At 36.4% G+C, this 24,785-nt stretch overlaps 1 protein-coding gene and 1 long non-coding RNA gene across 5 annotated transcripts in view; both read right to left on the bottom strand.

Annotated features, from left to right (window-relative positions):
- The window catches only part of LOC114278647 (callose synthase 9), a 93,690-nt gene that overhangs the window by 3,580 nt on the left and 65,325 nt on the right, over positions 1-24,785 (bottom strand). For 3 of the 4 annotated variants that reach the window (XR_014357486.1, XM_082910522.1, XM_082910523.1), the window contains exons 33-48: positions 23,894-24,028; positions 22,914-22,982; positions 22,667-22,844; positions 22,398-22,512; positions 18,093-18,212; positions 16,694-16,809; positions 16,525-16,608; positions 16,335-16,447; positions 14,357-14,409; positions 14,117-14,293; positions 10,504-10,551; positions 10,060-10,218; positions 8,874-8,987; positions 8,709-8,797; positions 8,449-8,607; positions 8,250-8,352 (exon numbers count right to left, since the gene is read on the bottom strand). Coding sequence is in view for 2 of the 4 variants with exons in the window: in XM_082910522.1 (XP_082766648.1) it covers positions 8,250-8,352; positions 8,449-8,607; positions 8,709-8,797; positions 8,874-8,987; positions 10,060-10,218; positions 10,504-10,551; positions 14,117-14,293; positions 14,357-14,409; positions 16,335-16,447; positions 16,525-16,608; positions 16,694-16,809; positions 18,093-18,212; positions 22,398-22,512; positions 22,667-22,844; positions 22,914-22,982; positions 23,894-24,028 (1,832 nt within the window). In the remaining 2 variants the exon portion in view is untranslated. Of the gene's footprint in view, positions 1-4,099; positions 4,164-8,249; positions 8,353-8,448; positions 8,608-8,708; positions 8,798-8,873; positions 8,988-10,059; positions 10,219-10,503; positions 10,552-14,116; positions 14,294-14,356; positions 14,410-16,334; positions 16,448-16,524; positions 16,609-16,693; positions 16,810-18,092; positions 18,213-22,397; positions 22,513-22,666; positions 22,845-22,913; positions 22,983-23,893; positions 24,029-24,785 lie in introns of all 4 variants that reach the window. The other variant, XR_014357487.1, reaches the window with a different exon arrangement.
- LOC145814025 (uncharacterized) lies at positions 11,054-11,738 on the bottom strand. Its single transcript, XR_014357488.1, has 2 exons — positions 11,599-11,738; positions 11,054-11,538 (listed from the first exon to the last, which is right to left on the bottom strand). It is a non-coding gene; the product is annotated as an uncharacterized LOC145814025 (long non-coding RNA).

The following is a 24,785-nucleotide window of genomic DNA, read 5'->3' as shown; positions in this document are numbered from 1 at the left end:
GCTCTAAGGAATCAACTAAGTCTACAGTCCATAAGTTAACATGTAGAAACATTCACTCCAATACACACAAAACAACAAAAAAAGTAGAAATATAATGTAGTTGTCAATATATTCGAACACAAAAATAAAATTCAAAGAATATAACACAAATATGAGAAGCCAACAGAAGATATCAGAATTGAAAATGGTCTTGTCCAAACTGAATAACTGAATTCCATCAGACATTTGTCTTTGCCACCTTAACATTTTGTGGATGAGAGAATTGGGCAATCTTTAGTCCATTGAAAGATAGAGACTGATAACATATCCTCCACTGAATAGCGGGTCATTAATACCCTAGGTCCAGCGTTGCAGGCAGACTAAAATGATTCAAATGAGAGAAAAGGCTTACGGTGGATACCTAGACACGCAAAGACAAGAAAGGGCGTAGTAAGTGAAGAAATGCTTTGGGGAGTAAACAAATTACGAAACTAAACTGTTGAAACAATCTAAAATGACTTCATCCAATCTTCCATATGTCGAGCGGTGAAGCCAGTAACCCTGCAACCTCATACCCGGCCTTAGGCCCAAGATGTTAGATCACCCTTGTCCCAAAAGCTTAAGTTGTTAGGAAATGAGCTCAAAGATGTATATCGAGCTATCCAACACCATCTCTCACGTGCAATACTGTCTTGCATGTGGAGAGAAACAAAAAACAAAATAGAAGGAGAAACAAACAACCAAAGAGAGAAGAAAAAACCAAACGGGAATAAAATACAAAAAGCCAATGGAAAGACTTGAACCCAAGACCTCTCTCAACCTATGTACCTACGGATGGGTGGGGTGCTTGTCCTTGTCCTGCACACTTCAAGTATTGCCAGTGAGCACACACTAGGCATAAGAGCTATTCACGGGTCGGGTCGGGTCGGGTTTGCCAGACACCTGTCACCTAAACCGACAATTTTGGTTTAGAGAACTTATCAGCCAAATTCATCCGAATGTAGCTTCAAATGCATTGACTTCGGGTTCAACAAGAATCGGTCGGGCTTTGGTCAGAACTACAACAGTCTCCATCTTTCTCAACCTAACACAAACACTCAGGAAGGTTTTGATGAAGGATCAGAATGGAGAGGGAGAACAGAGGATTTCATGAGAGAGATTAGAGATGTCAGAAGGGGGCAAAAGTGAGAACGAGCTTTGGGAGGGGGAAGATCTCAGCGCCATCGCCTCAACAATCATTTCATCACCATCGCCATCGCCATCGCCATCGCCTCAACAATCATCTCCATTTGCAACAGAGTTGTATCTTTACGAACAATCCTTGGTGATCATACATTGATCCAAGAAACCCTAGCCTTGGATTTGTCTTCGCAATCTTGAACCACATCTCATAATCAAGCTCATGGGAGAATGACTCTGACCAACCAAAAGCGAGTTCATCGAAGGCTAAGATTCATTCAATCTTTGACCTAGAACACTGACCTGGTTCAAGCGATCGCAATCTGACCTATGTATCTAAGGCGAAGCTTGCCTTCAAATTCAAAGCCAGCTTTGAAGCCCTAATTTGACAATCTCAAAGCAGTCAAGTCTTCAACGAAACTCTGGATCTCTGCTCATGGGTTCTTTTGTCGATCAATTTCACAGCCACAATTTGAAGTCCACCAGTGAGTACGAGTCATCTAAGATATTCAATCTGAACTTGCAATCTATTTCGCAGCCATATGCGAGTTGATCATCCCTAGAACTAGATCGTGATCTGACTCGAAGTTGAACCCTAGCACTTCTAATTCAAAGTTGCACTAGATTTTGAATCGCGATTATATTTTATTTCTGAGTTGAAGTCACGAAATCTGTGTTCACTTGATTCGGAGTCATGAAACTTGATCTCACACGAGTACTGAGACTGCTACCCAATGAGAACCAAGATTCATCATCGCAATTTAAGTTTGTGATCTCAAAAAACTCAATTCTTCGCTGGTTTGGGTTTTTCGTGACTGAAGGTTGATTTCATTTCAATTTGTGTGTCCCTAAATTTAAAACATGGACATCTCTGTTTGACCTTGAACTCATTTGACTTTGAATTGATTTCAGTTTGCAACTTCTGAATTTCTTGATTTGGAGCAAGTTCTGAAATTTTAATATTGTGATTTGGGGATCTATATCTGGGATTGGGATTTGATTGGGATCATTTGCATATGCTATGCTCTTGAATTGATTGAATTGTTCAAACACTAGACAGTTTGAATTGTTCCATTATTATTCTTGAACTGTTGGTCGACTTGGGTTTGTGATTCTTGATTGGACTTTTGAAATCTGAGTTCTACATTCTTGATTCTTGGTTGGAACTCAATCTTTGTTATTGGTCCATTCTTCTTTGGTTTCACCTTGAAAGGTTGTAATAATTGTGTGTGGCTTCACTAGTTTGTGAAATTGGCTAGTTAAGTTGGGACTGTAGAGAAGTGCTCAACTGATCTCGTATTACTGCAATCTTGAAAATTGGGCTGTTTTGTCTCCATTGCTCAACGAGGTACCAGTTGATGGGGAGGATATGGTAGAGTTTATGCTGCGAAATTTTGGTTACGAAATCGGGATAAATTTCTCAATTGGAAGGAGCACTGATGCTAATCCAAATCAAATTCATAATCAAAGAGATGAGTTGAAACAAACGAGTGGACGACTTGTCGCATCACAAGCCGCCACTAAAATTTTTGGCAGCTTCAAAGAAATTATTTGAAGTTTATTGTTAGGACTCTTTCATACCTCTTAACAAAGTTATTTTGAGTTGAGTAGGTTGCTTCTTGTGTGCTCAGTTCACATTTGTGCCAAGGGAGGAAAGAAAGAACACGTGCAATGCCGAATTCCAGCTCGTAATCAGCTATTCTCAAGGTTTTTCCTAGTGGATACATCATCCATCCTATCATTGTGTCAATCTTCTCAGCTTGCTTTGGAAGATGTCATTTGCAAACCATTAGTCTCATTCCGACAGAATGAGTATTCTTCTGCACGAGTATGCAGGTTAGAGGTGAAGGGGTTTGGAAATGGATGTCTATCTAAGTTTTTTAGTGAGAGAATATGGACAAACCTATGGTTGTTAAGCCATGGATGCAAGGATGAAGTTCAATGTATTTGTAGACGGCTAAGTTGCGAGAATCATGTTTGTTCTTGAGCAAGGAAATGCAGCACCTACTCCTTACCTATGGTTACATGAATAGTGTTACATTGAGTTTGCTTAGTTGCTACTTAAACTTGAGGACAAGTTTCTTAAAGAGGAAGAGTATGATGTAATAGAATAAATAGATTAGGTGTCTATTAAATAGCTTGTTAGTTGTAGTCTATAAATAGGTGATGTAATACCTATTGTACTTAATTTTGGAATAAAAGAATATACATTGAGATTGGAGTAGAACTTGGTTTCTCTCTCTAACCCTTGGGGGTTTTATCCCTAATTGGGGCATTTGTCTGCTCTCTCTATTTGATTCTTGATTTTCATTTGGATTTCAACAAAATCTCTCTTTGATGAAGTGATGAAAGAGAGAGGATAGCCATAGATGAAAGAGAGAAAACATCTCAGGTTTTGAAAAATGAAGTGAAGAGAGAAGAGTTATTGATGAGAGAGATAAGATAAGCAACCCATATGAAGAAGCTTTTTGAATGATGTGATATGATTATACGAGCTCTCTGATCAAAGAGCCTCTCATCAATAACCAGAGCATTAATTACAATATGTGAGATGCGTTTCTACTAAAGTGATATGCTTTAGTACTAATTGAAGTGCTTAAGGACCTTAATCTAATGCGCTTGTCTGTTTCATACTATTTGAGTTTTCCTAATCGGGATTAGTAATAATTTAGTATAATTAGTGAACTTTAATTAGGATTAATTAAGTTGGGAGAGATTAAGATTTAACCTTGTTTAATAAGTCTTAACATGGATTAGGTTAAGTTAAACAAATCCTTTTGCCCTACACATTTTTTTTTTTTTGTCTTACCTTGAATCAACAAAACAAAATGATGAGGAGGAAAAAATTCTGCACAAAGAAGAAAAGCTAGAAGAAACTAGAGAAGAGGAGAAAAAGAGAGGAGAGACAGAAAAGAGAAAAGAGAAACCTAAGGGAAACTACCTCAAATTCATCCCACAAAGTGTTCTAAGGTGCGATTACTTTCCAAATTCTTGTAGTAACCCTCCTAGCATCCAAGACCAAGAAAAAGTTAGAATCAATTTAAGTTTAAAATGAAGAAATTTGAGATAGAAGGAAGAAGGTTTGGTTAAGTTGAAAAACAAGATAAGAAACTTGAAATTTCATCATTTTGAAGTAGTTTTTGTTGTTCTTGATGTATTTGAACCTCTATCACCATATGTTCTTTTAATTTTCAAGAGTTTTGCATATTTGATTCATGTTTTGGAGGAAAGAAATGAAAGGTTTTGGAAAAGGAGTTAATTCTTGAAATTCTTGACAAATCTTGAAGTTTGATCTTTGATTCTTGAAACCTAGCCAAGTTTTGATGTTTTTGATTTGGAAAACAACCCAATTTTCATGTTTGTCATCAAATTTACATGTTTTAGGTCGAATATGCTTAAGCCCTAACCATGGAACCAAGCTAAGAACACTTAGAACATAGTGAAAATTCAAACGGCCCTGTTTTGCCCAGAACCACACATGTAGCTTACGCCACATGCTCTAAAATGAGGTACGATAGGAGTAGACTTGTATATATTATACTTAAGAATTTTATGTACTTTTAGAGTAATTTTCTTTCAACAATTAAGTATCCAATAAAAAAAAAAATTATTCTTTCATGTAGCAAATCATTTCTACGAAAATTATGACCCATTTTTTATTTTTTGTCTAATCAAAACTTAACTCACCTTAGATTTTAGTTCATATATTTGGTTTTTTTCCCTCCTAAGTTAACATTTAAAGAAATATATTAGAAAAAAATTTGGGGATCGCTTTGGATCACTAAATTTATCGTTTTGGAATGAAAATGTACCATGTTTTGGAACGTGCGTACCAATACATAATTCGCTAGGGTATTAGCATTTTCTGATAACATAGGGCTAGACTTTCCTCCATAATCATCCAATCATGTGCAACTTGCAAGTACTATAATTATCTTCACATGAGGCTAGACTGTCCTCCATAATCATCCAAATCATGTGCAACTTGCAAGGATTATAATTATCTCGTAGATAGTGGTTTATAAGTTTTGAATACAAGATCTATTGATTACAAAACATGATGGCCCTATTTGTTGCAACTTCTTGTAGGCAAAAAGTTTAAAATTAAAAAACAAAACCTAAAAGCATCCCTCCTTCAACTTTTCGATAATCAGCTTGCTTTTAGCTTATTTAAGCAAATTTTGTCTCATAAGTTGTAAGCAAAAGCCATAAAAACTAAAGCCATATTCCCAAAAAAACTAAAGCCATGCGCAACCCTAATTAACTACTACAAATAAGGCGATAAATTTTAAATCACCAAGTCATCTAAAAGTTTAAACAATTAGACAAGGCGATAACAACTATTTATATCCTTAATAGATGCATACGCACCCAAGGCTTTTCTATGATAATTTGTTTGCCAATATGTATTATCTTCTAAATCCAAAACACGGGTTAATTACACCAAGCCCCCCTCACCTAACATGTGAGTCAGTGTCTAGAGAAGCAGAGATCATTTGTAACTAACTTTTATGTACGATAATTGATTGATATTGAGATATTCTCTCGATATTCTCTCTCTAGAACCCATAGGGTTCCTCTCTCCCTAATTTCTCTCTCTCTTGTTCTGGGATCCCATCATTTTGGTATAAGAGGAATAGGATTTAGATCTTATTCTTTCAATTTTCAAGATTCATCACCTAGAAACTGACCTAGGTTGATTAACCCACGAGGAATTTCAATCGCAGCACCTGGAAATCTCAGATTCAGGTTTGTCTCTGCTCCTCTCTCTCTGGGTTGTAGCACTTGGAAAATCTCAGATTCTGTAGAAGTGAACCAAGAAGCTGCAAAATTGACTTCCATTTTCAGTATCGAGAGCACGATCGCGATGCGAATTAAAACGTCTTCACGAATCAAAGTCCGTTGATCACAGCAAGATCACATGCCGAGAACACTTTGCGATTTGAAGCTTGAAGACATCACAAGTGCCTTGCTCATGGGCCATGTCGTCATTCGAAGTTTGCTGATCACATCATGATTCGAACTTGAATCATGGTTCGACTTGCTTGTTTTGAATCACCCATCAAGATTTTTCGATCAGAGAAATTGGTTATGGGTATCGCAGATCTTCATTCGACATCTGGGTAAAGTTTTGGCTGTTTTCAAAGTCGACTGGTCTTGCTGGTCTTCGAGATTCAATTAGCAAGTTCAGAATTTTGGATTTCTCTAGTTCTTGTTTTCGACTTGGCTGGGAAAGTGGAATATGATTTTCTATGCTTGTTCTTCAATTGTTCTTCGATTGCTTTCTTTGATATTGAACTTCTTGAATGAATTTACTATTGATGTGTTGCACTACATTCTTGGTTGGTGTTATTGTGCACCGATTTCTTTGATTCTTTGTGATTTTGGGGTAATATTTTTGTATTGGACTGTTTGTTTTCAATGGCTCAACAAGGCTGAGGTTGTAGGAGTGGCTGTGGTAGGACTTGAGATCTGCATTTGGGTGATGATGCTGAGGTCAATCCTCCGGTTGGAAGCGATAATGGGGTTCCATATCAAAGAGATGAAATTGCCGAGATGAGAAGGCAACTTGCCGCTTTAACTGAGACGGTGCAACATCTCCTACCTCCTACTGACAGTGGTGATGTTTCCAATGATACCGAGGGTACTCATCACTTTTGTGATAATCTTTTTTGGGCTCCGCCAAGGTGTACATGTATTATAAGATACATTTAATTTAAGATATGTATTAATAATAGTATCAATTTACCTCTAAAAAGTATTGAATCATATCATACATATCATGAAGTGTAAGGTGCTGACAACACTGCTATTACCTATAATAAATTATTCTTTAAACTTTAAAATTTTGTGTTGTGTTGTGTTTCTTTTATATATATATATATATATATACTTGTCTTTGAATGAAATAATCATACATATGATATGTAATAAATATACAAAACTATGTATTTGTGCATATAGGTATAGCCCACGTGCCGCCTTACATTTTTTGAAAATTGTTCCATCAATGTTTTCGAGTCATGCTTCTAAGTTGACCATCATAACAAATCTCAAAAGACTATGTTGAACAAGAGATTTGCATTAGATGAACAACGACGACTTTATCTAACTATAAAGCATTGCAAGGGCTAGAAACAATAAAAGAAAACTGAGAATTATATTGGTTACAGAATATTTTATGTTGGCAATTTTTGTGGACAAAAGCAATTTTTATTGGAGTGTTAGAATATTTTACAACTGTGAGGGCAGTTTGGTAAATTATCATAATCAGTCAACCCTACACACTGAGGTTAAAGCTTCACTCCATTATCAGTTCAGATAAAGATTTCACATATGTTTCAGTTGCATTGAAAAAGGTTTTTCACAAAAAAAAGTGCAAAAAAATACAAAAACCTATCATAAATTGGTTTTGTTTTTCAGTTGCATTGGTTAAGATTTTTCATAAAAAGAATTTAAAAAGAATATAAAAACTATCATGTATTGGTTTTGGAAACTTGTTTTCTATATAAAGACCTCCGTAATTCATTTTACAGTATCCCGATCATTGTGCTTTCAATGCAAAAATATTTTATACACTCTAGAGAATATATACGATTTTAGTTTCAAAAATCCACAAAACCCTTTCAAAAACTCTGCATTATTGCATTGTTCGTTCTACAATCAAGACCGGATAGGTAATCGGAGCCGTTCAACAACTGAGATTGAGACTGCTGCTTTATGGTGTCCAGAAGATCAAGAAGGCTGATTGAGTCAAGTTGTGCTCGTGGAGAACCACAAGTCATCTGTGTTAGGTAAAACTAGGTAACAGTTGTAAGTCCTCTCAACTATGTCTTCTACTCTTTGATCTCATAGTGGATTTTTTGCTGAGTGTTGGGACCGTGGTTTTTTGCCCTTTCGGCTTTTCCCTGTAACATCTTGTGTACTCATGTGATTGATTGTTCATATGCTAATTGGGTTAAAAAGCTAAAATTGAACATAAAACTAGGTTTTTTAATTGATTAGCCTATTCAGCCCGTCTACGCACGTAACATTCAGACTCCAATATTTCAATATTGATCAGCTCATTAAACTAGATGCAAAAGTAATACCAGTTCTGCATCCCACCAAGCTTCCCAACTTTCTCCTCCCTTAACTCCGATTCCACCTCTGTAAAGAAGCCAATTTGTCCAATCTCTGAAGTCCTCTACGGTCCTAGAACAGAACAAAACAGGGAGAGAAAAAAATGTCATCACATAATATTGGGCAGAAAGTGAATATATATATATATATATATGAAACAACCCTTACTTCTGCCACTCAAAACCGGAGGGGTTAAACAAATAGGGAGCAAAAAGCCAAGAAATAGCCATGAACCAACTGCTGACAGTCAGAAGGATGTAGGAGAGTGCACTGCCTTCATTATATCCATATGCAAGGTATACTACCAACAAAAGCACAACTTCCATTCTGAAGACATTAAGATAATAAAATAGGTAAACGCTTTATTTCCAGGGGCTCGCACACACACGCACACACACACACACACACAGAGAGAGAGAGAGAGAGACCCTTTCACAAAATGACTCCGAGAGTAAAGCCTGTAATTCTCTGCAAATTTGATATGGCGGACCACAAATCCCCTACCCGTTGCTTGATACTGTTAAGCAATTAGAGATAATCATAAATGTCCAAGGCAGAAGAATAAGTAACAGCAATAGAGTAAATGAACCAACCTTTGCATCACCATGGAGAATAGTGCGGCCAAAATAATGTGTTTTTGTGCCAAGGGAGAATGTGAAGAAGATGGTACAGAGTTGGAGTTGCATAGTGACAAAACTAACAACAGCCTGAGGCAGCAATCAAAACAAAGCCGGAAGTGAGACAGTTAAAAAACTTGGTTTAAGCTCAAAAATAGAAAATGTCAAGGGCAAATATAAAGCTTGTGTATGAAGTAAACATAGAGGCAACCCAAGCAACATTTCAAGTATGTTATTTACAAAAAATATTAAACAATACTATCACAAAGTACTTGTTCACACTTGCACCCCTACAGAAAATAATAATAATAATAACAACACACACACACACACACACACACACGGAGAATAGCTGAATAAGCCTCTTTGGCACCAATTGATCTCATAAGGAATGAGGAAAGGAAAACCAAATATCATTTTCTTGAAGATACACCACATAGAAGGTTGCACCACTAGTTTCTTTATTTTTCTTTTTAAACATAAAGCACATGCTTTACAAATGTTTAATTTTCTGCAAGCTCATCATATTTTACTTATATTTTATCAACTGTATGTTATTCCCCTACAAACTTTTTCTCTAGAGTGCATCCTAATTGCTTTCAACTCAAAGAAGGCTGTGCCCTATCTCTTTGGAACTTAGCTATGTTATTCCTGCTTCAATACGTCTTGTCTTGGGCAGAATAGTTTTTAATCAAACTTAAAACTGATTCTCTCAGCCACAATCCAACTCCTTTTGGCCTCACTTGCACAATCCCAGTGAAAAGTTCTCTTTAAAAACAAAGACAAATGAAAATGTAAAGGTAACATGTACAGCTGCCAATTTTTTGTCTTCAATCTAGACACAAGTAGATCAGGAAATACTTTAATTTTCCCAAAACTGGAAAAGAACATTAACAGGAAATGTTTAACTACAATAAGTTCTTCATTTTTGTACTCCCAATTAATTATACGAGTACTGGCAACAATCATGAAATTTGGAGTGAAATTTGACATAATACATTAGCAATTTAAAAAAAAAAAAAAATGTCCACAATATAAACGTACCAAACGGAAAATGATAGTTCACTAGAACCAAGGACATTAACTCGTTAAAATTAATTGCAAATAACAATTTTGTCACACTATATGTGCATTAACATCATTCATAATTAAAAAAATATACCCTGAAAAATCCTTGCTCCAAGATGAAACCCAAGATCATTGGCACAGCAGTGAAAATACCAATTTGAAAGAGAAACTGTGCATTAAGAGCAGCATTCAGAGCAGCATTATTCAGAACATCAGCTCTCTGTTGTATGGATTCACCGACTCCGGATAACGCCTGAAACAAGATCATGTCATAATCTCCTAAACTACAATCAGGAATATATATATATATATATATAAAGATAGATAAAGTAAATAAAAGATGCCAATTAAAGATAAATGCATCAAAACACCTAAGCGCTATATTACTGGTTAATGTTTCTCAAGGCAAGCAAGTGCACACCCCCATGCCTTTGCAAGTGATTAGCAAAAAAATTGACCACTGAAAAATCAGTGCTGGCATTCTGTAACTACAGCAATACTAAATACTTCGGAGATTAAATCCAAAAATAAAACTTACCAAATATGCCCTCCCATAAAGGAAAATGTACACAGTCAGCACAGTTAACTGCACATAAGTAAGAAGTCCTGTCAGGGATTCAGCTTTTATTTGAGTAATTATAACATGCAGCATTCTACTCGTGTATTGTATACAATGTACACGTATAGTTTTTTTTAGTATCTGTGCTTCATAGTTAATAATGTGTCAAGCAAACAATCATCTGCAAAGCTAAAGCTATTAGCGAATAGGTCCAACAATATATATCAAATTCTCAAAGAACATCAAGTACTGCATACATAGTTCGTTTCTAATCTCACTCTTCTTTCGTCAGTTAAATCATATTCTTCGGCAGCACCATTTATGCATGTGAACCAGACAAGTAACACCAAAGTAAATTGTTAGAATTTCCCATCTTTACCTTCACCTACTCCACTACACACTCCACTTCACCTACCTCCACTTCACCACACACTCCACTTCACCTAACCCACTATCACCTCCACTACACCTACTACCACATTTTCTTCTATATATAGATTGTATAGGAATTGTAATTAAGTAATCTTGTAATATATCAATCAATCAATATTACATCATTTTTTTAACATGGTATCAGAGCAAGGTTAAGAAATTAGTATTTTTCGCTTCACCGGCGGGCGGCAACCTCGCCTTGGCCGCCCGCCGGACCTCAACCTAATCCGCTAAAATTTACTACACATACCTTACCTTGAAATTTCTTCGAGTCCACCATCACTGCCCCTCCTCTCACTGTTGTCCTCCCATACACCACCGTCTCGATCGTCTTCATCTCCAATGTTGCAGTGAAGGATCTCCAGCGTGGTTTTGTTGCATCCAACTCAAAGGATGTTCCCAGGTCAATACAACAAAGTATCTGCTATGATCACCAGCGTAAATGGTCGGTTTCCATCTCATGGGGCTACACCGCTCAGATTTACCCGTCACTGTTGTCTGCAAACCAGTTGGTGAAGTGAGACAAGTGGCGTCATGGGGTGGGTGGCTAGGAGACCGTATGCATCCCCTATTATGAACCACCTCACATCGGGTAACCCGAGCCGAATCGTTTCCAACACAATCCGGGCTCTTACGAACCACCTCCATAGCAATCACAGACCTCCAATGGCTCTCTCCTTTTTGCAAGACAAGTGATCACAGTATAAAGGTGTGGGACGCACAAGAAAAGAAATGTACTGCCACAATGATGGTGCACACTCCATTTGGTGGTTTGATATCAGGTGGATACCAATATCATCATATTTTATTTTATTTCTTTTCCACCCACCCATGCCTTCTTTTATTAATACCATACATCTTGCTTTTTTTATTTTAATAGTCCCACCGAGTGAGAGTTCCACCTTCCTCCCCATCAACACCTTTCTTTTTTTTTTTATTTGTTTTTTTCCTCAATGGACTGACATACCAACCCATGTGCACCTTTTTCCCACCGCCCACTCCATGCTCCCTATTTTTTATTATTATTATTATTCTTATTATTCTTAAAAAAAAAAAATAATCATAAAAAAAAAAAAAAAAAAAATACCAAACTCCATTGCAACCATTTTACCAATTTGCCCAACAACCCATATTTTATTCATCTCAGGGATCCATCCCGATCACCCTTTTACACAAACAACAACAAAAAAAAAAAAAAAAAAAAAAAAAAAAAAAAAAATACCACAACAACATATTTGTTTTCTTTTCTGCAGATGGCCACCCACCGACCTACTCTGCCGCTGGTCTCTTTTTTTTGCCTCCGTCCTGGGCGGCCCTTGACGGTGTTGCCTCCGTGTTTCCCAGTCCACCGAGCACGTTCACTCCCTGCTCCTCCACTGCAGCATACGGCGGCCCTCCAAATCGGAACATCACGGTGGCCTTCCGCTTCAGCTCCTTGTTTTCTGCCCTTAGCATGCTTATCCCTGCTCGCGCATCCTTATACATGCGTTGGAGCAGAGCCAGCTGGGAGTTTAAATGCTGCACCTCATTTGTTCTACTCTGCAACCGGTTCGACAAATTTGTGACCGCCGTCATGCTTTCCACACATGCCTTCAAAGTATACTGATTAGCCTCCACATCCGACTGCGCTGCCATTCTTTGCTCCACAGACCGCATCGGAAAGTTCAACGGAGTAAACTCCGGGGCGCTTGGTTGAGGTTCCAGTGCCACCGCACCAGTTCTCTCTCTTGTTGACTCGTTGAGGTCGGGAAAGAGGGTGAGCAGCCCGCGGGAAGACGATGAAGCCATTTTCTAGGCAACAGAGTGTTACACAGTATCTCTCTCAGAAATCTCTCTCAGAAAACAGAGTGTTACAGCCTCTCTCTCTCAGCACAACGAAGAGTTTTACAGAGGATTTCGCAGTTTTTTTGCTTCTGCCTCGGCCTCAGGCTCTGTCATGGTTAAATAGCCGAGGCAGCCACGCGCATCGCGCGCCTCTTGCCACCAGCCGACAAACGGGCACGCAAGCCAAGGCGCCCACGTGCCTCGCCATCATGTCCGGCACACCTTTTGATGAATTGGGCACGCCTTTTGATGGCACGCCTTTTGAAAGATTGGGCACACCTTTTGAGGGTGCGACTTTTTAAGGGTCCGACAAGACTCTGTAAACTGTCCCGACATTGATTCCGGTTAGCTCCTTTATGGGTCCGACAAGACTCTGTAAACTGTCCCGACATAGATTCCGGTTAGTTTCTACAAGGGTCCGACAAGACTCTGTAAACTGTCCCGACATTGATTCCGGTTAGTTTCTACAAGGGTCCAGCAAGACTCCGTAAACTGTCACAACATTGTCTTCTACAACGGTCCGACATGACCCCATAAACTGTCTTCTACAACGGTCCGACATGACCCCATAAACTGTCTTCTACATCGGTCTGACACCACCATACAGTGTCCTCTACAACGTTATGACACCCCATACAGTGTCTTCACCAACGGTCTGACACGACCATACAGTGTCTCCTATCCTTTTTTATTTTTATGTATTTTCTTGTTTTGTTACTCTCTCCAAACTCAAGTTGGTTAGTTTCTCTCCTCCTTGAGTTTGCGGGGGGCTGTTAGAATTTCCCATCTTTACCTTCACCTACTCCACTACACACTCCACTTCACCTACCTCCACTTCACCACACACTCCACTTCACCTAACCCACTATCACCTCCACTACACCTACTACCACATTTTCTTCTATATATAGATTGTATAGGAATTGTAATTAAGCAATCTTGTAATATATCAATCAATCAATATTACATCATTTTTTTAACATAAATGATAATAAGCAGATCCAAGCACTGATGTGAAAGAGAACTGTATAGGAATAGATGACATCAAGATCATCAAGTTCTAGACACTAAACAGAAACAACTATTACATGTTTAGCACAACCAATATCAAGAAAATAAATTCACAAGAAAGTCACTAATTAAGTGGTTCCCCTCCCAAAAAAATTAATATTTTTTTTTTGCAGATACATGAAACAAAGTAACAAACCAATAAACAATTAACATTATCCTTAAAAACTAACATTCCAATCCTGCAGCAACAGATTCCAACACTCCTTTCAATCAAAGCTTACAACATTGCAGAGATTCACAGCTCAAGATGGCATAAATAACATACCATAGTGCAAAAATAGTATCCGACGGTGGTAAAATAAAATGACATCATTCGGAAGAAATCAAAAAGCTGCCCAAGTCTGTAAACATCCCTACTAAGAACTTGTTCGCCATTACCACCAGCAACTTTCCCTTCAAATAAGGCAATTTGATTGAGCCCAACATCTCGTCCCTTGCCAACCTGTATAAATTCTCAGTTAGAATTCTTTTGACTACATTTTTAAACAAACAGACCCAACCTTACCTGAATGTATTCATGGTGAGTAACATTTCCCTGACGCAATGTTGAATTGAACCCTGCATTTAACAACAATAAATGGTATACAGATTATCTTCAAGCATAAAGTTGTTTAAGGGGGTTAGAGCATAGAATTGTCATGCTACATAGCATCAAAGCTTGGGTTCAAGTCTCTTCATTTGCATTTGGTCCCCATTTGCATTCTTTCTTCATGAATGTTGCATTTCCATGTACAAGATGGGGTCTGCACGTGAGGAAGGGTATCGGATAGTTTGATTGTTAGGGCCCATTTTTCCCAACTTAAGCTTTTGGGAGAATTGACGATCTAACAACCTCCACATTTGAACATCTATACTTTTAATATCCAACATTTGGTGGCTTATGTTGCAAACTAATCTTGTGTCTTTGTATTCTCCTAACTACAAAATAAGTTCTTTTAAGAAAGGGAGTGCTGATATGAATTAGCTTTTGCTTGAGCTAGCCTATGTCCATCAATAGGTGGTTAGCCTCCTTATAACTAACTTTTGATATTTTGAGATTGCAACTCAGAGCTTTAGCTCTTGTATCTCTAGATATGGGAATTTATCTCTAGCAAATCAACTATCCTGAATTTTTTTTTTCTTTTCCCATCATAAGCCCATTTAGCCTAATAGCAACTCAAATCTTCTAGAGCTTAACAATCAGGCACTTAAATCATGCAGATCTAAAATTTTAATGTAAGTTACATGTCTTTTATATGATTTCAACAACTGAAAAAAATGAGAAAAAGTGACCTTATATACAAAATCTGCTGAAAACATAAACATAACAACTATGAAGCACAAACACGGACACGCATACGGACACAGTGATTTCAAAAAAATGGAAACACAGACATGTCAGGAGACACGATAATTTATTTATTTTTTAAATATATATTTACTATTTAGATTAATATTATGTTACCAAACAATCAAAATTAATAAAAATTAACATTAATTCAATATATATATAAACTATTACATTTATATTTATAAAAAAAAAATAAAGAAATTAAAATAATTATAAATATAAAGAAAAAAAAATTATAATCCCAAAAAGTAACTAATATTTTATGAGAGGACCCAGCAACCTCCTCAACTTCTTCCCCCATCTTCTTTATTTAATGCTTTTATTTAGCACTTACAATAATTATAATAAAAAATAAATAAAGAAAAGGTAGAGAAAGAGAAGAGAGAAGACAGAAGCAAGGAGAAGAGAGAAGACAGAAGAGTGAAACGAAAAGGCGAGAGAGAGAAAGAAGCAAAGAGGCGAGGTGAGAGACGAGAGGCCAGAGGTGGCGCGCAGAGAGAGAGAGAGACACTTACCTGACCGATTGAGTTCGTCCACATAGAGGTCAAGCTCCTTCTTCGAACAATCTGAGGTACACTTCTTCGAATCGAAGGTACACCTCTTCTCTTCTCTTCTGAGTTTGAGATTTAGGGCTAAAACTCTAAATTTTTCTAGCCTAAACCGTGTCCCCGGCGTGTCTCTTGCAAAAAAAAAAAAAAATTTAAAGGGACAAGCCAAATGGCGTGTCCCGTACGTGTCTCCGACATGTCCGCGTGTTTAACACCGCTATGGCACCTATTCTAACGTGCCCGTGCTTCATAGCATAACAACAATAATGGTCTTATAACGACAATGTAAGGGCTATTATAACCTTTACATAATTTGAATGCATTACATTCCCCTTAAAAAGTCGGAACTCCCAAAAGGGACACACAATATGGGAAGGACGGAATAATAAATATATAAAACTACATATTTTGAGTGTGACCTCCACATGATGTGTATATTTTTTGAAAATGGTCATGCCAGTGTGTCCATGTCGTCTTGCATGTCTATGTCCATGTATGCGCTTCTTACGTCACCAACATTTGGATAACTTGTATATGAAACATATTAACAAACTAAAGATGATCATCCCAATCAAATGATGTCTTGTTAAGAAAAACATGCATACCTGCGAAGATATCTTCACTAATGTTGATTACACGAGAAGCCTTGCTAATACCACCCCGGGTTATATGGAAAACTCTATCAAATACATCTGGATGACCATAATGCATACGGACCCTGAAAAGTAATTTTAATATCTAAGCTCCAATAACAAAAAGCTTACCAGGTCAATTGCATGATAAACATGAACTTACTTCAAAGGATTTGCTAGAACACGCTGACCAAGAGTTACAAAGCAACTTTCTTGACTGGACATGAAATAGGCTAATGATGACACACTGCATAGCTCAGGTTGAAAATCATGTAATTGTAAGTCAGTGGAATCATAGGAGTAAACAGACAGGTAACTAGATGGATACAAACCTTCCCGTAAAAACATGTTCCCTTACACCAAGAATGGTAGCAGGACGAATCCCGTGGTCACAATGGAATTCTTCAAGAAGATTTCTCACCTTCAAAGCTTCCTCAAAATAATTATCCTAAACCAAAAACAATGAGGAAGAACAATAAAATAATGCAACAAATGATGAAACTGTTGAGAAAGTTGCAAAGTCGTAGTGTACTATATAGAGCAACCGCAACCTCAAAATAGTCACAGTACACTAATGAGGATTAATTAGAGGTTTGTTAATCAAAATATTTCAACAAATTTCCTTTTCCAAGGATTATTAGGAAGCACAGTTTCAGAACACTTGGATTAGATACTTTCCAGACATGGGTGTGGAACAATCTTAGAGGGACTTTATAATGCTAGGAGAAAATAGGTCAATTATGACTTGAGGAAACTAACATTTGAAGGAGCCAGACCTGTTTACATGAACAGGTCAGGTTTGATAAATGTCGGTTGTTCGAGAATTGAATTATAGGAAGCATTTAGGAAAGCTAATATACGCAAGTACGAGACCACCACATATCATATTTGCTATTGGTGTTTCAATCGATTCATTCAGAGGGCCATCTGACAAATTCTGAAATAACTAAAAGGAGGACCTGGCAAAAAGTCTAGCGCTTTGACCTTCTAGAATTCTTGATATTATTGGATTTTTCTCACATAAATAGGTAGCTTGTTAATTTCCCATCATTCCTTCTGATCTACTTCAAGAGAACAGTAAGAAACAGACTGATAGCTTGGTCAAGCAACAAAGCCACATCTAGAACCATGGTACAGGCTGCCAGTGAAACGATGTTTCATGTCTCTGCTGCATGTCTTAAGATACTCAAATAAGATATAGATTGCAATTAAACCTGTATTTCATAAGGGTACGAAGCATATATGGGTTGATTGCCATTTCTCTGCAGACTAGCAAACATTCATAAGTAATATCAAGTGAGATGATCAATTAGGCCATTTATTTAATAAGGATTTTGAAGAAGGGGTGGTTCTCCTTGTCATATAATGGGTTGGAATAATAGAAATCATTGTTCCAGCTAGAGTAGGAATTAAGAGTAGTGACAGGTATCAATATATCTGAAGGAAAAAAGAATTATCACAGGTACAAGACAAATCTAGTGGTCTCCCCAAGTACAGATTTGCAGTGAGGCAGAGATGACCAAGTGACATGAAATATAGGTACATCGGAATAACCATGTTTGTCAAGGTAGTAATACATGTGGTCACTGAAGGAATAAGAGACTGTCCATCAAATCAACATTATTTGCAACTGAAAAACACTATATTTACGCATACACATACAATAGCACAAGAAAAACATGCAACAAGTCCTTGAGAATTTTTCAAATTAGCTAGGCAACATTTAGTGACCTGATTCATGTCAATTGTCTGCACTGAATTTCCACGAGTGAATACGATAGCATGGTTCTGATTTTCAGGCTTCCCTTCACCAAGTTTAGGATTTCCAGGCAACTTTATGGAGTAGATTTCCTGCAAAATAAAACCGAAGGAAACAAAAAAAGTTCAACAATGAAGATCACCCATTCATGAGAACAGTATTGCAAAGAGGACAAACATCTATGCATCTATCACATTATAATAGCAAAGTGAAGCCAAAAGAGCACCACCACTAATACTACAAAAACAAGCACCAAATTATTCTGAAGATCAATTTTACATATAACATGAAAAATTTAAATTTGTACTGCATGACAAAAAGAAATTAAATGCTCCATGCAGGATCAGACACCAACAAGAAATATTACAAATCACACCAAGCCACACAATGTAAGATTCCAAACTAGATACTCTTTCCACTGCCATGTCGAGGGGCATTGGGCACAAATACCTGAAACCAAGTATAGTAAGACAAATATCTTTTTCTTCTCTGTAGCCTATAGTTTTCACATGAACAAACCAGTTTCATTTTCTTCTTCACCATCTTTTTGACAAAGAACTGGAACCAAAACTGAATAAGCCAAAATAGAACCATATCAACATCATCCCCTAAGAAGCACGGACACTTCTAAGAAGGCAACATATCTGTGTTGTGTCCGTGTCGGACACCGACACTCCTTGGACACTTCCCTGACATGTGTCCGACACTCTTCAAAACGTGTCCTATTTTCTAAAGACCCGGACACGCTTTGGACACTTGGAGGACGCACATGTGTATCTCTTAAATACACGTGTCTATCGTTTAGACACATGTGAAACTAATTATAAGTTTGAACAAAACAAATTAAGATACAATAATAAAATAAAAACCATATAAATTTATATGGATTAGTGTCATATTGCATTTTTTATTATCATTGAATGATACATTCATAAATACAACATATAATAAATATATAAAATTATCTATTTCATGTGTGTCCCTCACATGTTGTGTCCTACATTTTTTGAAAATTAGCTTGTTGGCATGTCCGTGTCGTATGCATGTTGTGTCACGTGTGTGTGTCCATGCTTCTTAGATCATCCCAAAACCCAAGAGAATAATAAGTCACCATCCAAAAAATATCCTGTCAGCCAAAATCACTTTAAACCATTATAAGTTGTTTTCTATCAGACAAAAGAGGGCAAAAACAGTCTCCACTCCCTAGTACCCAAGCAAAATGAAAGAATGGAGAAAAATGGTTTCTCATTTATAAATTTAATTTCACTCCTGATCTATGTTTGCTCCTATAGTTACTTGTGTACAAATTTCATCATTTTCATTTCTTTCTCTTTATTTAAATAACTTAATCAGTCCATTTTATAATGCTAAAAAACAAACAAGATGTTATGTTTTCCACGATTATTAATGTAACACCCACATCTTGCATTGCTGACATAGCATTCATGCATTCATTCATATTAGAAAATCCTCTTACCTTGCTTGTATGATACATGTGATATGCTACTTTAGAAGAGAACTTTGAAAGGAGAATGTGAATAGGAATACCTTTAGTGGAAAAGCCTAGAGAATTTGGAAGGTGTTGAATAGTTAAGGGATTTAATTTGAACTTGAGTACTGAACAATTTCAGGAAGCCCTAATTGAGGAGCTTAATGGTCTTAGTCTAATGAGTACTTTATTAGAAATTAAGTGGGATTAGCAAAAACTAAGCTAGGTTAACTAAAGCCAAGCAAGATTAATTAGGCTAATGAACATTAGGAACTAAACATGATTAATTAGAACTAAGCTTGGTTAATTAAATTAATGGAGTAATTAGTAAGATACTTATGCTAATTAATATATCGAAGCATATAAAATAGAAGAGAAGAAATGAGAAGCTTAGAGAAAAGTTGAGAGAGTTTGAGTTCTTCAGCTAGGAAGAATAAGAGAAGAAGAGAAAAGGAGAAAGGAAGAAAATCAAAGAACAACAAATCCTAGGCTTGGAAAATTAAGAGAAATTCACCAAGAAGTAAGAAATTCAACCCCCTTTCTTGTATCATTGTTATTAGTTAGCTAGAAAATCATCTAGGCTAAGATTTGAGGAGATAGAAATGAAGAAAATAGGAAAAAGATTGGAAAGAAACTAGGTTGGAGAGTTATTGAATTAAATTGTGCATTTAGTTTATCTAACTTTGAAATTATTGCATACAGATGATTTTCCACGGATCTTGTATCATTATTTCATACTTTGGAACCTAAGACATCGTAATTTGAAGCATTGAAAATGAAGAGATGGGAGAAGGTTTGAACAGAGAATAAGTTCGAGAATTTTGAGAGAAAATCTTGTTTTGATTCATTAAACTTTGAATTCTTCTATGAAACATACATCATTTGTTCATGTTTTGGTACCTTAGATATCATGTTTTGAGACTTTTAGGTGAAGAAAATGAAGCTAGGAACACCAAGAACGCCTTGAACCTGAAAATCTGCTCCACAACCGCACAAGTGGCCAAGTCGAATTTAGCCACTGCAGAACCACTGCATGTGCGGCCAAGGCCACCACACACATGCAGCCAAACCTTGGATGGAGACTGTTTTGTTTCGGCACGTGCGGACAGATTCTGACGCACATGCGGCTAAACAGGGCACTTGCTCGATTCGCGTTCTTTTCGTTCCTTTTAACCTATACGAGTTTTGAACCTAAAGAAAAATTAAACACGACTAGAAACCGACTTGAAGCATGTTTGATTAGAGAAGAAAAATCAAAGTTAAGTTAATTTAAGTAGCCTTTCTTTCATTTCATCGATGCATGTATGCTTGTTGTGTAGGTGGAGACCAAGTGGAGCATAGCTGTGCACGAGCCATTGTGAGTAATATTTTGTTAAAGTTATGTTTAAAAGCTAGTTTTGGAAAACTTGGTGATATCCTATGATTCATGAAATCCTTATTTTATTGCAAATGAATGGATATCCTATAGCTTTGTATGAATATACTAATGGCATGATGGCTTCCTTAGATAGTCCTAGCCATTGGAGGACGACTTTATGCACCATGGCCGTTGTTGAGATCTCGTGAGGGTGGGGTTGTCTAACTAGTACCCGGGTCGGTTATTCTATTATGATGTTCTAATAGATGTACCATACTATCATGTTTTGTATATGAGATAATCTTATGAAATGTTCGGATACTTTGAAATTTATTATGAAATTACACTTTCGAAATGAGATTGGGATTCATTCATTTACCACTTTACTTTGATATTATTCACTGGCCTATGGCGCACCCCTCACCCTTATATGTATGTAAGCAAGCAGTATGAGGAGCAGCGGTACAGACTCGGTTTTGAGGAGTCTATTTTTGGAGGCCTTTGGCAAGTTCCATATTTGAGACTTTTTTTGTATTTATGAGAGAGAACATGTTTGACTTGTAATAGTTAGTAAGAGTTATATATTAATGCTGGTACTACTTGTATTCTACAGATTTTGTACATGTAAATATTAAGAGAATTCGTGAAAGTGAGTTTGCATGTTCATCTCATTTGACTATGCACTGCTCTAATGGACTTAACGAATTAACAATGAAAGTTTCCATTGTTAAGCCTTGATATATCTTAGTCCATTCTTTGTTTTGACGAAAGACGCCTCATGGACGGGATTTAATCATGACAATTAATTTCCACTTTGATTTCAAACTAAGGATTCAAACTAGTTCTCCCCTTCAAAACTAGAATAGAGAACAAAAACAAAATACAAGGAGATATGAATCAGTAAAACAAGCGCAAAAAATTGTTCTGATTGTTTAAGCTGTAATTTTCAATGTCCAATCCTCAAAATAAATAAAAAAAATGAATACCATTTGGACATAAATGATTAAGGTGTTTGGGATTGGGTTTTTAGTGGTCTTTTTTGTTGACTTTTCTTCATTTTTAGTGAACCTTTTTTTTTTTCTTTTAAATTTTTCAAAAAGCTTTAGACTTTTAAGTTCTACTTGACTAGACAAACGAAAAAAGTAAAAAATAATAAATAAATAAATTTGAAAAAAAAAGTCCACTAAAAAAATAAGGGATTTTTTCGATTTTTTCAAAAAAAAAAATTTAGATTCTTCTATGCTATACGGACTGGAAAAGTAAATCATTTTGACACAAATTTAAAAAATATATATATAAAAATTAACTAAAGACAAAAAGTTATGAAAAAAATGTGACTTTTTTAGCTAGATGCCAAACGAGGCCATATGAAAATAAACAAAAGATAATAGGGATTAAATAGGTAACAAGGACATGGAATTATTTATGAACCTTGTCTTTGCTGTTGATGTCAGCTTTCACAAGCTTGGAGTAGTATTCCGTGTGCACTTTACCATCCTCTAAAGTCTCAATAAGGTCAATAAAAGCAACTCGAAGAGCTTCATTTCTACAAGTATATAACAAAATCAACAATCAACAGAAAATCCAGAACATCATGAGTAGTTGACACAAATATGATGGAATTCAAACAAAAAATACACAATTAAAATACTTTCAAAGAAAATTCAAAAAATCAAATATATGAATTGCTAGTAACATGCCTCTGCATTAGCAATGCAATGTCTGCAGCCTCTGGTTTTTGTTCTTCTTTCTGTTTCCCATATATCTGACATGTAACAACATATGTAAATTTCAGATCTGCATGAGCTCGTGCCTCAGGAGATAACTCGAAACCTTGAGTATTAGTTGCGTCTTTAGTGGAAAGTGAAGCTTCCATATCTGCCATTCGCACAATATGAGGTTACAGAAAATACGCACAAAAACATAACTGAAGTTCAAATTGCGAACCTTCAGCGGTCATCCTTTCCAAATAGGTCTGAAGCATCAAAGCTTTTCTGTAGTACATCATTCCCCGAACTGCATGAAGAAAAAAAATAATCAACAACATCAAGATTCCATAAGCATGGAGAAGAACAATTCAACAAACCTTTATACCAATTACAAGGAGTCAGCTATATGGAGAATACACATTCTCCAACAGATCAGCCACGCTAATCAAAAGTCATTGATCCCCTTGTCACATGAGGTCCCCACACTCAATTATCAAAATTCATGAGATTATTTTCTTGCGATGGTTATTCCATACAGGGAGTAAAAGCATTGACTCTATTGAAGCATAATATTGAGAATGCTCATTGAATGAGAATTCAATAAGAGAGCTTGGATCAAATCAGTATATCAATATAGGAATTGGAATAAGTTTGGCAGCAGATCACAAAATCTTGGTGACAATGGGAATTCTGTTCTAAAATCGTCTACCCTGCACCTTTAATCGATGCTCCCCGAATCTACCATGCACTGATGGCATCAATACAGACAACAATGGAGAAGTTACATTTGATTTCAATAGACCCAACAGAGACAATAATGGAGAAATTACATTTGATTTCACTAGACCAGCGAATACTGGATTCAGTATCAAGCAGTACATAGAAGGGTTGGTTTTCTCAAATAATTATTGTTAGGTTTTAGAATAATAAATGTCGATTTTGGCAAAAATAAGGGACACATAAATTCTCAGATCAGATAATGAGGAAGCATAAGCTCCAGCCAGAAGGGAACATCTGCTTGCTGTTAAGGAATGTTTTTTAGCCCACTTGAGCTTCAAGGTGACCTGGATGTTTAATTGCATTTCCTTCTTGTGTTTTCTCTGCTTTTCCCAAAAGAACATCTCATCCTAATTTGTTTATAAGATATACTTTTTTGACTATTATCAAATCAATAATAAGATTAAGTGAAGAAAAATCGCAAAAATAGAAAGCATTTACCAGTTCTAGCTAAAGTTTGTCCTCGGTATGAAGCCCAAAACCGAAGTTCAAGGATATCACCGGGATTATCAAAAAGTTCTGAGTCAATTGCATTTTCATCGCGGCCAATCCGAGCAAGAAAATTCTGCCACTCATCTGCAATGAAGAGCAATATCATTTTACCACATTAAGCAAAGAGTGTGAAAAGTAGAGTTCAGGTTACACACATTAGTTTGAGGACCCTGAAAAGCCAGTAAATCATATAGGCAAGATTTACGGTACAAAAAATAGTGTAGCAGTGCACAACGTGGAAAATACGCAAAATTTTCAAATAATCATAACAGATAGCACCACATCCTAAGAAGCACGGACAGGGATGCGGACACGGCGATTTCAAAAAAATTAGGACACGGGCACAGCGGAGACACGCCAATAAAATATGTTTTCATATATTTTTATTTGCTATCTAGATTAATATTACATCCACAAACAATCAAATATTAACAAAAACTAACTTTAATTCTTTTCTTTTTTTTAAAACATAAAAAAAAGCGCTTTTAAATTATCACTTACAATTTATATCTTTTTTAATGGATGGTCTATTATGTATTCAAATCTAAGAAAAAAAAATAATAAACATTCAATATTCATCAAAAGCACTAAATAATCTGACGAAAAAAGACAACTTGGCATATCCCTAATGTGTTCTCGAAGTGTCCCCAGTGTGTCCCCTAAAAATAAATTAATTAAATAAGGGGACACGCCATGTGGTGTGTCCCTAAAGTGTCTGTGTGTGTGACACGGATATGGCACTTGTTTTGAAGTGTCGGTGCTTGATAGACCACATCACACTAAAAAAATATTTTAAACCTTTAACTAGAGTTTATTATGTTTTTCTATGTGTGGGGAAATA

Source organism: Camellia sinensis, unplaced genomic scaffold (genome assembly GCF_055761805.1).
Source record: "Camellia sinensis isolate YWXY unplaced genomic scaffold, ASM5576180v1 Unanchor1, whole genome shotgun sequence".
NCBI lineage: Eukaryota > Viridiplantae > Streptophyta > Magnoliopsida > Ericales > Theaceae > Camellia > Camellia sinensis.
Note: the sequence above shows the minus strand (reverse complement) of the source record. Positions and strands in the feature narration are given on the sequence as shown.